At 34.8% G+C, this 14,703-nt stretch overlaps 1 protein-coding gene across 28 annotated transcripts in view; it reads left to right on the forward strand.

The window, feature by feature from the left end:
• Positions 1-14,703, forward strand: part of Tenm3 (teneurin transmembrane protein 3) — a 2,554,979-nt gene that overhangs the window by 2,403,537 nt on the left and 136,739 nt on the right. For all 28 annotated transcript variants that reach the window (XM_087217023.1, XM_087217025.1, XM_087217024.1 and 25 more), the window contains one exon: positions 9,984-10,106. In XM_087217023.1, the coding sequence (XP_087073149.1) occupies positions 9,984-10,106 (123 nt within the window). The remainder of the gene's footprint in view (positions 1-9,983; positions 10,107-14,703) is intronic.

Raw genomic sequence — 14,703 nt, forward strand, 5'->3', positions numbered from 1 at the left:
TTGAAAGTCATTTGTATTGGTCAGCTTCTGTGCCCCCTAACTCTTGTATTCTGCATGGCTGAAGAAGCATCCTCACATGGCTGACACCAAGATGTCATGCCGACATGAGCAATAGCCAATCCCCCTTGGACCATGGCTTCAGTGGTGTCTGAGTTCCAGGGTGGTCAAACAGAGTAAAATGAAATCAAGGAACCAATTCACTTGGTAGCCCTTTTCCAGCCTGGATACCAGGGGCTCTCTTCTCAAATGAAAAGTTTACACTTTTGCACCATGAGTCTCTCATGGGTGAGATCTTACTGATTCCTGAGATGTCTTTAAAGCATCTTTTTTCTTATTCTAGTTCAATATGCTTGTTTGGTATTGGTGATTGAACTCACGACCTTGCATTTGCGAGGCAGACGTGGTACCACTGAGCTAAATCCCCAGCCTGCTTGATGTCTTTTTAATGGCACTAACCTCTTCACCAACATACCTCCTTTGTTTCTATCTTTATACCTGGTTCTTTTTAGGTCAAATTAAGTTTTTCAAAACTTTCTGATCTTTTTGTTTCTTATTCTCACTATAAATCTGACTAAAAGCAGCCAGCGGTACACATTCCATAGCCTGACTGTTAGGTTGCCTTGAAATTTCCTCTACCAGATCAAGTAGTCCACTCCCTTTTAGTTCAACCTCACACAAAGTCTTAAGACATGGGCAAAATATAGATGATTTTCTTTCTAGAATAAAATATGCATGGTTTCTAGTCTAATTCCCAATAGTGTCCTCATTTTTGTCTGAAACCTCCTGAGCCTGGCCTTACCTATCCACATTCCTTTCAAAATTCTAGTCTTCAGAGCTCCAGGCAGAATCGCCCTACAAGCTCTGCTTATAGTCTTCTAGGGCTCTTCTATTCCATACCAAACCCTTTCTAAACTCCTCCCACAGATGGGTTCCAAAGGCTTCTGAAGCTCAGGGCCAGATATAGTCTCAGCAACAACTCTACTTCTCTGTTACCAATTTTCTATTTTAGTTAGCTTTCTCCTTGCTAGGGCCAAATACCCAATACCCACAACCTAAAGGAGGAGAGATATATTTTAGCATACAGTTTTAGAGGTTCATTCAGTCCATGGTCATCTGGCTCCAAGACTGAAACATCATGATGGAAGGACAAGGTGGAACACAACTGCTCATGGAAGCAGAGACAAAGGAAGAGCATTGATGAGAGATACCCTCTAATTACATGCCCATAGTGACCCAACTCCTCCAACTGGGCCTCCCCTCTTAATAGCAGATTCAGCTGTGAACGTCAATGGATTAATCTACTGATTAGTACAGTGCATCCATGATCCCATCACCTGACACATCATCCATTCACATGGAATTGAAAGGTAAGTCATAAAAGCAGTTGAGATGAAAGGAAGGCCAAGGAAGGGCTTTGGTGAATGGCACATTGTGAGGAGTACATGAAGTAATAGTGGTATAAGTCTGTTGGTGTGTTTTATGAAATGGCAGAAATGAACCCTAAAATAGCAATGGCAACATCAGTTATTATTGCAGATACTAAATTATCCCAAATTCAGCGGCTTGAAAAAACAAACACTTATTATCTCAAGTTTCTGTGAGCCATACAATCTCATCACAATTTTGCTGGGTGCCTTTGCCTAGCGTTCTTTTAGATTGAAGTCAAAACAAGGGCTGGTGGTGGAGTCTCACCCAAAGGGTCAGCTGGTACAGGAGAACTCTGCTTCCAAGTTCACTCATAAGGTTATTTACAGACCTCAGTCTCTCACCACATTAACTTCTTCATTTATGATATGACAGCTGGTTTTCCCCAGTGCAAACATTGCAAGAGAGAGAATGAGCAACCAAAACAGAAGCTAAAGTCCTTATAACCTAAGCTCAGAAGAGACATTCCATTATGTTCACCATATGCTTTCTATGACAGGTTAGTCACTCAATCAAGCCTACACTCAAGAAGAGGGAAATCCAGAGAATAGATATCAGGAGACAGGGATTATTTGGAACCATCATAGAGGCATCCTTCTACAATGACTTAATATGATGGCTTATTTCTTGCTTACATTATATGTGCAGTGTGGTTCTTATCAAGGAAGTTTTGCTCACTCATGGACACAGACTAAAAAAAACACTACTCAGCACATTTCTGTGATCATTTCATGAAAACACAATAGATTACATGTGGTTTCTTTTTTTTCTTCTTCTTTTTTTTTTGGTACCAGGGATTGAACTTGGAACCTTGGGCTTGCGAGGCAGGCGGCAGCACCACTGAGCTAAATCCCTAGCCCCTTACATGTGGTTTTCTTAAAGCTTCATTCCAGAAGTGAGACATATTATTGGTGCCCACATTTTATTCTCCAAAACAAAGTTATACAGCTTCCAAGGAGCAAGGAAGAGTAACTCTACTATATGAAGTACTCATGAATTGTCCTTATAACTTCCACAGAAGGATTCAATGAGGTTAACAGAAAAATAGCAGAGACCTAGGAAGAGAACAGGTGAACTACCAGGGGCCGATGAAGTATTGGAGATGGGTGGCTAATGTTGACAAATATAACTGAAATGTAAATGCAAACATGGTGAATACTGATAAAAGGCTGCTAAATATGGCAATTCAAGAGATACCAATAAACACTGAGAAAGGGATTTTAATGTAAGAAAGAAGGCAAGTCAAAGTGAGAAGAAAAGAGCATGTGGTAAGGAAGTGTAAACTACATCATGGTTTCTTCCTTGGAGATTCATGGCATCAAAAAGAGAAAGAGAAATTCCACAATAATTAAAAGAAAATCAGAGGGCAGGGGATTGAGCTCAGTGGCACTGTGCCTGTGTTACAAATGCAAGGTCCTGAGTTCAATCCCCAGTACCAAAATCAGAAGTAAGAGACACTTTAAAATTCTTGTCTGTAATTAATCATAATATTTAATAAGCTTTGTGTAATCTCCACACTCTGATAACATTGTTGCTTATATCATCATCCAAATCATTGATAAACATGCCAAAAGAGGGGTATACACAGAAACCTTCAGTGTTCAGTCACTATCAGATGCCAGTCACTCAGTACCCTGTGGGTTAAGTTGTTCACTCTATATCAGAGTCACACTTTTTCATCTTAGCAACAGAGATTTTTCTGTGGAATGACAAGTCATAGTAGTTTTTGGTTTTAGTTGTTTAAAAAAACCATAAAATTTGTGAACTTAACCATTTTAAGTGTACACTTCAGTAATATTAAATACATTCATGTTATATAGCAAATCTCCAAAACTTTTTCATAGGGCAGAAATGAAACCCTATATCCATTGAACAATTCATTTCTTCCACTTAGCTACACCTTACTAGCCACCAATCTACATCTATGAATTTGATAACCTTAGATAGTCCATATAGTATTTTTCTTTAGTGACTAGCAAACCTTATTTCACTTAACATAATGTCCTCAAGGTCCATCCATGTTATCTATCACATACGACCAGATTTCCTTCTTTTCATGATTGAATAATATACCATTATACACATATGGCATATTTTGTTTACTCATTCATCTATCAATGGACATCTGGATTACTTTCAATTGTTGATGATTGTGAACAGTGCTAGTATGAACATGGGTATGCAGATATCCTTTTGACACTTTAGTTTTGATTCTTCAAAGTATAATCAAGATCATACAGTAGTTATGTTTTTAATTTTTTAAGGAATCACCATACCATTTTCATAGAGGTTGCAACATTTCACAGTCTTACCAAAAGTGCACCAGGGTTTCAATTTCTCCATACTTTTGTCAAGACAAATCATAATTTTTATTAACTACAAAGCAGCCTGGGAGAGCCATTGCTGACAGTCATTAACATCATGCATACATTTGTTTAATGACATTGGTTTCCTCCTGACACCTGAGATTTGCAATAAGGAAAACCTTTCCTTATTCTTCCCTTTTCCTCCCCCAATGGAGTCATTTTCCATTCTTCTGTGTACACTGACACTAGTTATCTCATGGGGCTGTAACTAACTGTCAGAGGTAACCTTGTAGAGAAAACAGCATTTTCAAGGAAGGTTTAAGGAGAGTAAAAATACATGTTCACTATGTGTTAGATGGATTCCTTTTAAATAATTTTGCTATTCAAGTATAAAATACATTTAGAAAAGCATATTATCTTAAGTGAACACACCTGTAGAACCACTTCCCAGATAGATTACTGACACTCAAGAAGCCCTGCTTCCCCCATGCTATGGACTGTCTCATTCCTGTGGTGATTTTTACTCCTCTCAATTGATCTTACCTGCTGTTGAACTTTGTATACATGCACTTCCACAATGGTCACTTTTTGGAACTGGGGATCAAACTCAGGATCTTGCCCTTGCAAGGGAGGTGGTGGCACCACTGGAGCTAGATATCCGGCCCTCTGTGTTCACTTTTTTATGTGACTAAATTCTTTGTATTTATGAAATTTGTCCTTGGTGTTGTAGCTGGCAGCATTTACATTGCTGTAGAGAATTCCATTGGATACATATGCAATGATATGTTTACTCATTCTACTGTTAGCATATATCGGAGTTGTTTTCATTTTACAGCTATTATATATTAAGCTTCTGAAAACATTCTTGTTCAGACGTTTTGGTGCCATGGCTGTGCATATTTCTATTTGATATATAGACAGACTTGTATAGACCAACTGGGGACCAAACCATTATTTCTAAGATTTTTAATATTAGAAAATGCATACTAATTCCAAACAACCAATTTATGAACAATCTTGTAAACTACAACCATATGTAAAATTATTGTATGTAGAAGTCAGTTTTAACGTGTGGACAACTGATTGTATTTGCCACAATTTGTATTAAAGCTTTTGAAATTTCTTTCATGTGGGTGCAAAATTTTAATTCAGAACAATTCAGATATGTAGGAAAACAGCACAGTGTTGGAAAATGGATCCTAAAACAGGATCCGATCTGGTATCATGAGTTTTCTCTCTGCACTGATTTTATAAGACATTAGGTAAGTAATTAACCCGTTCTGCCTATATTGCATCACCATACAGCAAGGTTAAGGATACCTGTCATGTAGTACATTGGAAGATAAGAGACATTAAAGTATTTTAAAATGTGAAAAAACACTATAAACAGATATGTATTATTGCTATCATCTACAAATTCCATTCTGCCTTGGATAGTACTTTGGATATGAATTCAACCCACCAAATTCTCTCTCTCTGTCTCTCTGTCTCTCTCTCTCTCTCTCTCTCTCTCTCTTTAAAACCATCTAGGGCCGGGGATTTATCTCAGTGGTTCCACCGCCTGACTTGCAAGCACAAGTACCTGAGTTCGATTGCCGGTACCAAAAAAAAAAAAAAAAAAAAAAAACCAGCTTTCTCTAAAACCATCTAGAAATACATAAAAAATGCAATATAAAACTGTGAAACATGAAATCAAATAAATTTTAAAGACAAAATATGAACCAATATTATTCCTAATAACTTTAAAATTTATAAACATGATATTACACACACAAGTTTTATTTTTTATGTAATGGGGGGGGAGATACAAAGCTACATCACCATCCTCTTTTTATTTTCCTTTTGAGACAGGATCTCCCTAAATTGCCCACATTGGGTTTGAACTTGCAGTCCTCCTGCCTTAGCCTCCTAGAGGTAATAGACATGCACCACTAACGCAGCTACTTATGCAATTTTTAAAGTATCATTTTTAAGAATCTTTTAAGTTAATCTGATCTTAATTTCATCAACATTATCATCATATTAGCCATTATAGTATAGTGAAAAACTACTTGTTTGGAAGAACAGTGCTTGGAACAAACAGATGTTGCCTGGTAATATTGTTGCCTATGCGCCATGTCCACTCTTTCTCTCTTTGGTGCAGCAGAAGTGTATAGTGGTGTACCACTTGTCACCAGGAAGTGTAGATTGAAGGTTTAGGTCCATTGCTAAGTAGCTTGTAACTTTACCTCCTACGAGATTCTTATATCTTACCTTATCTCAAAAAGCCTCCAATTTCTTAATTTTAAAAGGAAAAAAGAAAGAAAAAAAGAGTAGTAGTTATTTAATGAAGCACTTGTGAAGCTTACATGAAATGATACAAGTGAAGCCCTAGCACAGTACATGATAGCGTTTGCTCACTGAGCTTTTTTTATTGCGTCATAATGTTCTGACAGAGCATGAGGAATACTCTGTTGCTGAGAATACCTGGTATCGCTCCTACCATGTAACTCCTCACCTAGGCACTGCCCCTGGAGGGGCAAGGGACTCATCAGAGTACAAAGCTGCCAGCTACTTCTTGCCACTCTTCCCACACACCCTTTCCCCACAGGATATGCATGAACAAAGGATCTTTGGTACCAGATGTGAATAGTGGCAACAAATCCCCTCCCAATGTTCAAATCTGCTTTCCAGCTCAGGAATGAAGAATTGGACTTAGCCATCTTATTTACACATGTATTTTATTTAGCTAATTTTTCCTTTATTTGTCTGCCAAGATATCACATATAGTTTCAAGGCAACACTGCTCAGTAATTTCTGGAGCATTCTTGACTTTTTGAATATTCTGCCTTCTCCCCAGTAACTCTCATTTATAATTTAAGTCTTAAGTCATACACATTGTCAAGATCTTCACTAAATACGAACACTGATAATTTCAAGTAGATAGTATCCTAAGAGCAAACAACTTATTGGTTTCTGTTTTCAGTGAAGTATTAAACAAGATAAAATATTATTGGGCATGATTCTCATTATGCAGCATCTTAAGTAGAATCAGAATCCATATATATATATATATATATATATATATATATATATATATATATATATGCATGCTGTTGCCCATCTGGCAAAAAATAAAATACTTCTAACACAAGCAGCCTATTACCTTTTTAACATTGACATCTGTGCACAATCCCATGGATTATCTCTACCCATCAAAGTCTGTTGAAACCAATAATATGAACAAATCTATCATAAAAGATTTTTTATGTTAAAAGATCTCAATGATGATGAACTATTGTTCATGATGAAAACTTTGATCCTATTAGAACACAGGTACTCCTTGACATACAATGGGGATTACATTCTGATAGACCCACCCATCAAAGTTTGAAAATATCAAGAGTCAAAAGTGAATTTAATACACTTAACCTACCAAACACCCTAGCTTAGCAACACAGTACACTGCAGAATCTCTGTCATTTCCACTGCTGATCAGGAGGCTGATTGGGAGTTGCTGTTCCATGACATTGTCAGGCCTTGGGAGAGTATCATGCCACATGTTTCTAACCCAGGCAAAAGATGAAAATGCAAAAGTCGTAGTATGGTTCTCCTGACTGTATACAGCTTTTGCAGCATCATAAAGTCAAAAAATTAGAAGTCGAGCCATTCTAAGTCAGAGATGGCCTGTATTTATTGTTGCTATGCTACAATATGTCATTTAAACCTTTTTTGTAAGCAGAACTAGTTCTCATTTTGTTCAAAACCTTGGAAAATGTATGTACTGATAAATGTTTAGAAAGCTCCCGACATTTTGCTACTCAAACAGTATGTAATTTAATGCAAGATGACATATGAAGTTTTACCTCTTTACAGAATGACAAGTTATAAATTCAAGAATTCTGAAATATCTATATCTTAATCTGTGAAAATCAGTGTTTAAATTGGTATTTTAAACAAGGATTATAAATATATACATTTCTTACCCTTATACAGGACAGATGTAGCTATCTATGTTTGGTATGTTTCTTCCTATAATGCTTTTATATCAGATATTAATAAAAGAATGTGAGACTGATCATGTGATATCCCAAAATTGTTTGTTTTTTTGAAATTCAGTCATAGATACTGAATTTTTTATTCATCTACTTTTCATACATTACTTAATAATATGCTCTTAATAACTCTTAATGGCAACTTAATATGCTCTTCATAGGCTATTTATATATTTTAATTTACTTTTTAAATTAATATTATACACAACAATCTTTTCTTAGAATTTAAAATTTCAGAAAATAAAAGTATTTCTAATTTCAGTTTATTTGGTTGACAGGTTTTTGTTGAGATCTACTAAGTACCAGGCACTGTATTCTTAGGCCTATTTGTACTTAAATTATATACAAAAGTTAGCTAGAATATTCTCAGGAAAGACACTCAGCCCAGTCACAGCAAGTATCTCAAAAAACAAAAAATTAACATCTATCATCTGAGTGATGAACAAGTATTTTACAGTGGGTAGGAGCTTTATAAGAAAGAGGGATTGTTTATAGAGTTAGCATGGTCTAGGCACTGTGAATTAAAATAGTTCAGTGATCTGGAGTCAAGAATATGAAATACCTGTGTAGTAAGAACTGTACTGCTATATGCCAAAAATAACTCATATGCTTTGTCAAGAGTTTTCACATCAGAGCCGGGGATTTAGCTCAGTGGTTTCGCTGCCTGCTGTGCAAGGGCGAGGACCCGAGTTCGATCCCCGGTATGAAAAAAAAAGAATTTTCACATCAGTTAAATTAAGTAGTTTTAACAGGCCTCATTTTTTTCCTTGTTTTTCTTTTACTTTTTTGTTTTTTACAGTACATGTTTGCAATATATAATGATTACGTTCCTTGTGAGAAGTTGGTATGTATACCTAACACATCTTAATTTATTCTTTCATCCCCTTCCCTTTCTCTCCTCTCTCCATCTCCTGATCCCCTTCCCATTTGATCTATATCCCTATTTCCTATTATTTTTTAGTTTGCTCTACCAGCCTCATCTTTAAGTAAACTTAATGTTTAGCAATAATTTATCCAAGAAGAAATCATAGACTAAGGATTGTACAAAAATTTAACTATCGCCAAAGCCACTGCTCATTACACTGTGCCAATTTTATTGTATAGTATACTATATATTTAATAACAGCTCTTTTACAGTGGCAGTTATCATACTGCCTCTGACAAGGCTTTTAAAACATCTTTTTCCATCTCTGTGGTAAATTCCAATATGTATAGTAAGCAAAATAATATCAATAAAGCTCTCATTCATGATAGAGTAATACCTATGACCATCCCTGCTCCTTATGAATAGTTTTTCTTATGAAATAATTTCTAAACTATAGTCTATGAAGCACAAATGAATGTTTATTAATTGTTAATGGTTAATATACAGTGAAATTCTAAATATTTAGATAAGTTGAGAAAAATAGCATATTCAATATATTAAATAATACATTAAACTTTAAATTATTTTAGTTACAAATTTATAATTACATCATATCATCCTCTAGTTATGTTCCCTAAATATTTAAATAAAAAAAATTACTAAATACATTTATAAAATTTTCATTAATTTATAACTATTTAATTTATAAATTACTATCATATCAACATGAGACAATCACATGAAATTACCTGATGTATATACATGCTCTGTGATCTGTGTCACTGTTGATTTGTATGTCATAAATTCAAAAACTACTTGTCCTCAATTTAATATATTCCATTTTTATTTTACAGATCTAAATCCATTCTGATCATTTCATATACAAATTAATCAGTGAAATCACTGTTTGCCTTTCCAAACATACAGTATCATGTCTCTTGAGAACTATAGATGTTGCAACACAACATTGTAAATATGCAGATGATGTGTGGTCAAACATGTTCAGCAAATGCTGTTACAGAACATTCTACAGATTACTTAGAAGGTGGAGAAAAGTGGAACACAGACAAATTATAACAAATAATGATCCATTCCTAAGACTTTCCTGGTACCAATTAACTAATATTAAATCATTATTGAAATGCTGCCATATTGCATGGTTTTATGTGTAAATTACTTGTGTTTGTGAAACTTTTATAATTTTTATTGTGCAATTATCCTTGATACTGAAGAAAATGGAAATTTTAACTTTACATGTGACTCTTGTTACAAACATGTTACAAACATGCTTACCATTTGGGTTTGAAGTTAAAAGCAGCAGACCTTTAAACAACTTCTATTCTTTACCCCCAGCAATGCATCTATTTGGCCTCAACTGGCAGTTACAGCAGACTGAAAATGACACATTTGAAAATGGAAAAGTGAATTCTGATACCATGCCAACAAACACTGTGTCATTGCCTTCTGCCGACAATGGTAAGAGAAAGAATTATGGATCTCTATGTTTTACTTTTCATATCCCTTTTCCATAAACTTATTTTACCCATGCTTATATCCAGTTTATTTTGCAGAGAGAAAATGTTTGGAAATTATAGTTTTCACCTATTTTTTAAGTACTAAGGATTGAACCTAGGACCTAATGCACAGATACCATGGTTTCTTGAATATTTCTTACTAATTTATTTGAAAGTTGAAAATTCACATTTCTGTTACAGGAATAATAAGATTTTCCACCTTCTCATTTGATGCGCAGGCTTTTCTGCCTTTCTTCCTGCAAGTGTATATTGAGTTTTACTTTCAGTCCACAAATGGATTTCAATTCAGTATGTCATCCCTTACAATACCCTGGGTATATTAAGTTTTCTCATTCAACATGTCTGTGAAGTCAGAATACTATATTAATTTTATTATAAAAGCTTTTAAGTACAAAACGCATTAAAGGAATGTAATTTATTGACCTTTGCCTGGTTGCCCTTTCTCTAAACCTTTAAAAGTTTGTGAGCTAACAGATTTTAAATCAATTGGCTCTAAGTTAAAAATGGAATTTAAGTGATTAGAAAATGCTGTATTTAATTTTTCCAATGGAAACACTCAAAAAATATACATGCATATGTATATTAATATATTTTGGCATATTAAGTTGTCAGAGGATACATCTTGGTATCCTCTGACAATTTATAAAACATGCTAATATTTTATATCTCAGAGCAACATGATCAAGTTATCTTTTTCTGATAAATGAATTGTTTGCCTTTAAGAACTTCCCTAGGTCTTCTTTCTCTGTTTCTTTTGTCTAGTATATTTGTATTTTGCTTTGCCATGAATTATGTTCATCCCAAGTGGCTGTTGCTTTGCAAGGCTAGAAAGAAGCTAATACATATTTAAGGAACATATATGCTGCTATTTTGCATGTACCCATTTACTATGACTAATGCTTTTAAAATTTTCTGCTGTTGGCCTTCCCATCTTCACTTCTATTTTAACAGTGATACTTTATACTTCTCTTCCTCCCTAAGGAGGTTGAGGAATTTTATAAGACATTAGATTTTCATAATTAAATGCCTCCTCAATGTGGAACCTTTTTATACAAATTTCTACATATTCCAAAAGAAATTAGCTAATAACTGACATGTGGCCATACCTGCAATAGAAAGGGCAGTCACTGTACAATGATGGATTGATGAGTGGTAAAGAAAAGCTTTCCTAATTGAAACTGTAGATGAGAAATTGCAATTAACTAAATTTCCATTACCATAAACAATTGCTTGTTTTTACATTGATAACACACATATGAACTGCACAGAAATTGAGTATTTATTTTTATATTGATTGAAATTTAGACTCTCTCTTAAAATGAGCAGTTCCTGTGAAAATGGTCCAGTGGTACTCACTAACCACACATGTAGAAAACTATTTTTATAGACTGAAGAAATTCTATTTATACTAAAGAAATATATGCTTTGTTGTGGATATTTTATTTATTTTTCAATACCCTAACATTTTATTGTGATTAAAATGAAAATAGAGTAAGGCGCAGTACTTAGAAAGGATGGCACCGAGAAAGCTGAGGATTCAGAGGTGCGTCCCCAGCCTCTGCAGTGCTTCCTGGTATTGTGCCAGAGAATATATCTCCTCACATCAGTGTCCTTCAGCTCTTATAAGACTATCTTCAAATCCTAGCTCCTTTCAGTTACTTTGTAAGTTCACACAAAGTGAGTAGTAGTTCATATTTGCAAGAAAAATTTAAAACAACACTGAAATAAATTGTCTAAGAGTATATCAGCTTCAGAGGATAGAAAAAATATGACATAAATATGCTTCAGAGATCTCTATGGAGTCCTCTAAACTAGGTGACTCTTAAACTATTGACTCTGACCTCAATAAGAAATACAAGTTACATCAGAACCAGAGTACATACATATATCCAAAATGTTTCCTAAGATAGTACTTGTCCCTTATTTAGTGAAATGTACCCTAGTATTTTCTATTCTGTTAATAATTTTGTAACAAATACTAGTTACAAACCACTAAAATAATTTCATAATTTTCAAAGAAATATAGTTTCAAAACCAGTTTTTGTTCATCTCCTTCTCTAAGAGGAACTGAAATTTCACCATGAGATCACAGAGTAACTATTGAACATGCATTTAGTGCCTTTCTCTTACCTATATAAAGAAACCTTCCACATAAAAGATAAGAGTCAAGAGATACCCCCAGAATTTGTTAAGTTCACTGGAGAACTGATCCTGCAGCCTGCCAACTGACGAGGGTGTTTGCAGCAACTTTCCTTTAAGGCAATTTCTGTCTATGCCTAGAACTCAGAACATGATCTAAGCAACAGTCACTTGTCTTCTTTGTCTCAAATACTACTGTGAGAAATAACAAACTATTAAGTGATGAACATAATTCTTATTTTCATTTTTCCAAATAAATATTTTTAGTGCCTATTTCTTAAATATTTACAGTCCTGGGGCATAGAGGCCAGGAGGGGACTCTATTTACAATAAACAAGGTACCTAAAATCTACTCGTAGACCTCCATCATGAACTTGAAATACCCACGCACTCTCATGCACTATTTCACATTTATAAATTGTCTATAGAAGCTGATCATATCATCTCTTTAGAAATTCTAGGAAATTACAACCCTGTGAAATCCTGAGAACTGAACAAAGCTTACTATGGGAATTAACTGTGCTAAGCATAATGAGAAAATTACTGCACAGTTTCTAAATGCAATACTCTTACCTATGGAGTCCTATTTTTTTCTGTAAATATAATTCTAAGAAACAGTCACTGTGCTAAATGTTTCAGTAAACTCTCACTTGCCTTTAAGTTAATAATCAACCAAAGCTTCTAAATAGTAGTTAGTATCTAAAGAAGAATTTATATTGTATGTCATGATCCTTTACTTATTATTCCTGAGACCTTTCTTGACTGCATATTTTAGACTTGATATATCAGAAGTATAGCACCTTAGGAAACATGGATGGAAATAGACAAAATGACTAAATAGGTAAGAATAAAGTTTTAAGCTCAGACAGTCTTTTTCTACAAACTAAAATTATTCCCCTGGACCATGGAACTCATTTAGCCTAATGTACTGGAAACAAACACATAGGCCTGTATTCAAATGCTAGCTCCTTCATTTGTTTACGTTGTAACCTTGAACAAGTTACTTAACCTCTTTGAGCCTCAATTTCCTCACATGTGAAAAGGGAATAATAATACTTATCTTTTGGCTCACCAACTTCAACAGTCTGGTATCCCAACTGTACTCCCCTTCCAAAGCATTTTCCCCTGTACTTCTCAACAATTATTTCAAATCTTCCTACAATACTCAGAACCCTTTCTCTGTAGATGACCTTGTGTTCTGTTCAACAGAAAAACTTGAAACCTTCAGAGGGTGCTCTCTTAATTTCCTGTAAACAAATTTCCATTCATATGTGGATGTATCCTTTCACCCTTTTCTCCCCAAATTCAGGTATTTATTCCATTAGTACTCTTCAGGTATTTATTCCATTAGTACTCTTGATGAGTACTCTAAGTTCTATGTCTTTAAAGGTTTTCCATAAATTTAAATGAAGAAAAGTTTTCCTATTCTGCTGATACTGTTTAGTCACCATTTGAACATTCCAGTGTCTTTCTTGTCTTAGGGGGTAGAAAATTCTTGACTGCCTCCTACTCTACCCCTATTCAATGTTTCTTTCCTTGCAGCCAACTTCTTGAACATACTATGTATATTCCCTACACCTATTTCTTTACCTTCCACTTACTCCTATTACAGTCTGGCTTTTGCAGTACTCCTTTCTCATGACTACCTTCTATCACTACCAGTCATTGAAATTGATGTCTTCCAGAGTTGACCATTGCCATGTCAAGAGCACGAATGAATACTCTTCACTTTTCATTATATTTGAGTTCCTGATAATATTAGAGTTGACCTATCCCTCCTACTTGAAATATTCTTTTTTTTTAGTTTCTATGATAGTACATTCATCATGACTTTCTTCCTGACTTCTTTTTCTTCCTGACTTTTTTAATAGTAACATCTCAGTTTGTTTAGTTGGTTTATCTCCTTTTACCTGTTAGGAATATATACTGTTCCTCAGGACTCTGCTCTTTAATAATGTAATTACTCTGGGTTATCTCATCCACTCTCCTGGTTTTAGTTATATTCTATATTCTGTATATTCTTAAATCAATAAGTCCAGCCAAGATTGCTCTCCTCGACTCTAGACTTCAACTACATTAAAATCTATCCAAATTTCTTTGGAACATCTCCATTTGGGTGTCTTCCAAACATCTAAACTCCATGTGTTTAAAATTGACCTCATCAACAACTTTGGTTATCTATTATTGCATGACAAACCATACCAAAATTCAATAGCTTACAAAAACAATTTATCGTCTCTCACAGTTTTGTCAATTGACTGGGAAGTTCTTGCATTCTTGCTTGGGACTCTCTTGCAATTGCTCCTAAGTGTCAGATGGGGCCCTGTTAAACTAGAAGTCCAAGATAGCTCAGTCTCATGGCTGTCAGTTCATACAGCCTGTTGACTCAAACTCACCTC

This window comes from Heterocephalus glaber, unplaced genomic scaffold (assembly GCF_053883595.1).
Source record: "Heterocephalus glaber isolate CG9 unplaced genomic scaffold, H.glaber_assembly_v1.0 deba00001461, whole genome shotgun sequence".
In the NCBI taxonomy this organism is placed as follows: domain Eukaryota; kingdom Metazoa; phylum Chordata; class Mammalia; order Rodentia; family Bathyergidae; genus Heterocephalus; species Heterocephalus glaber.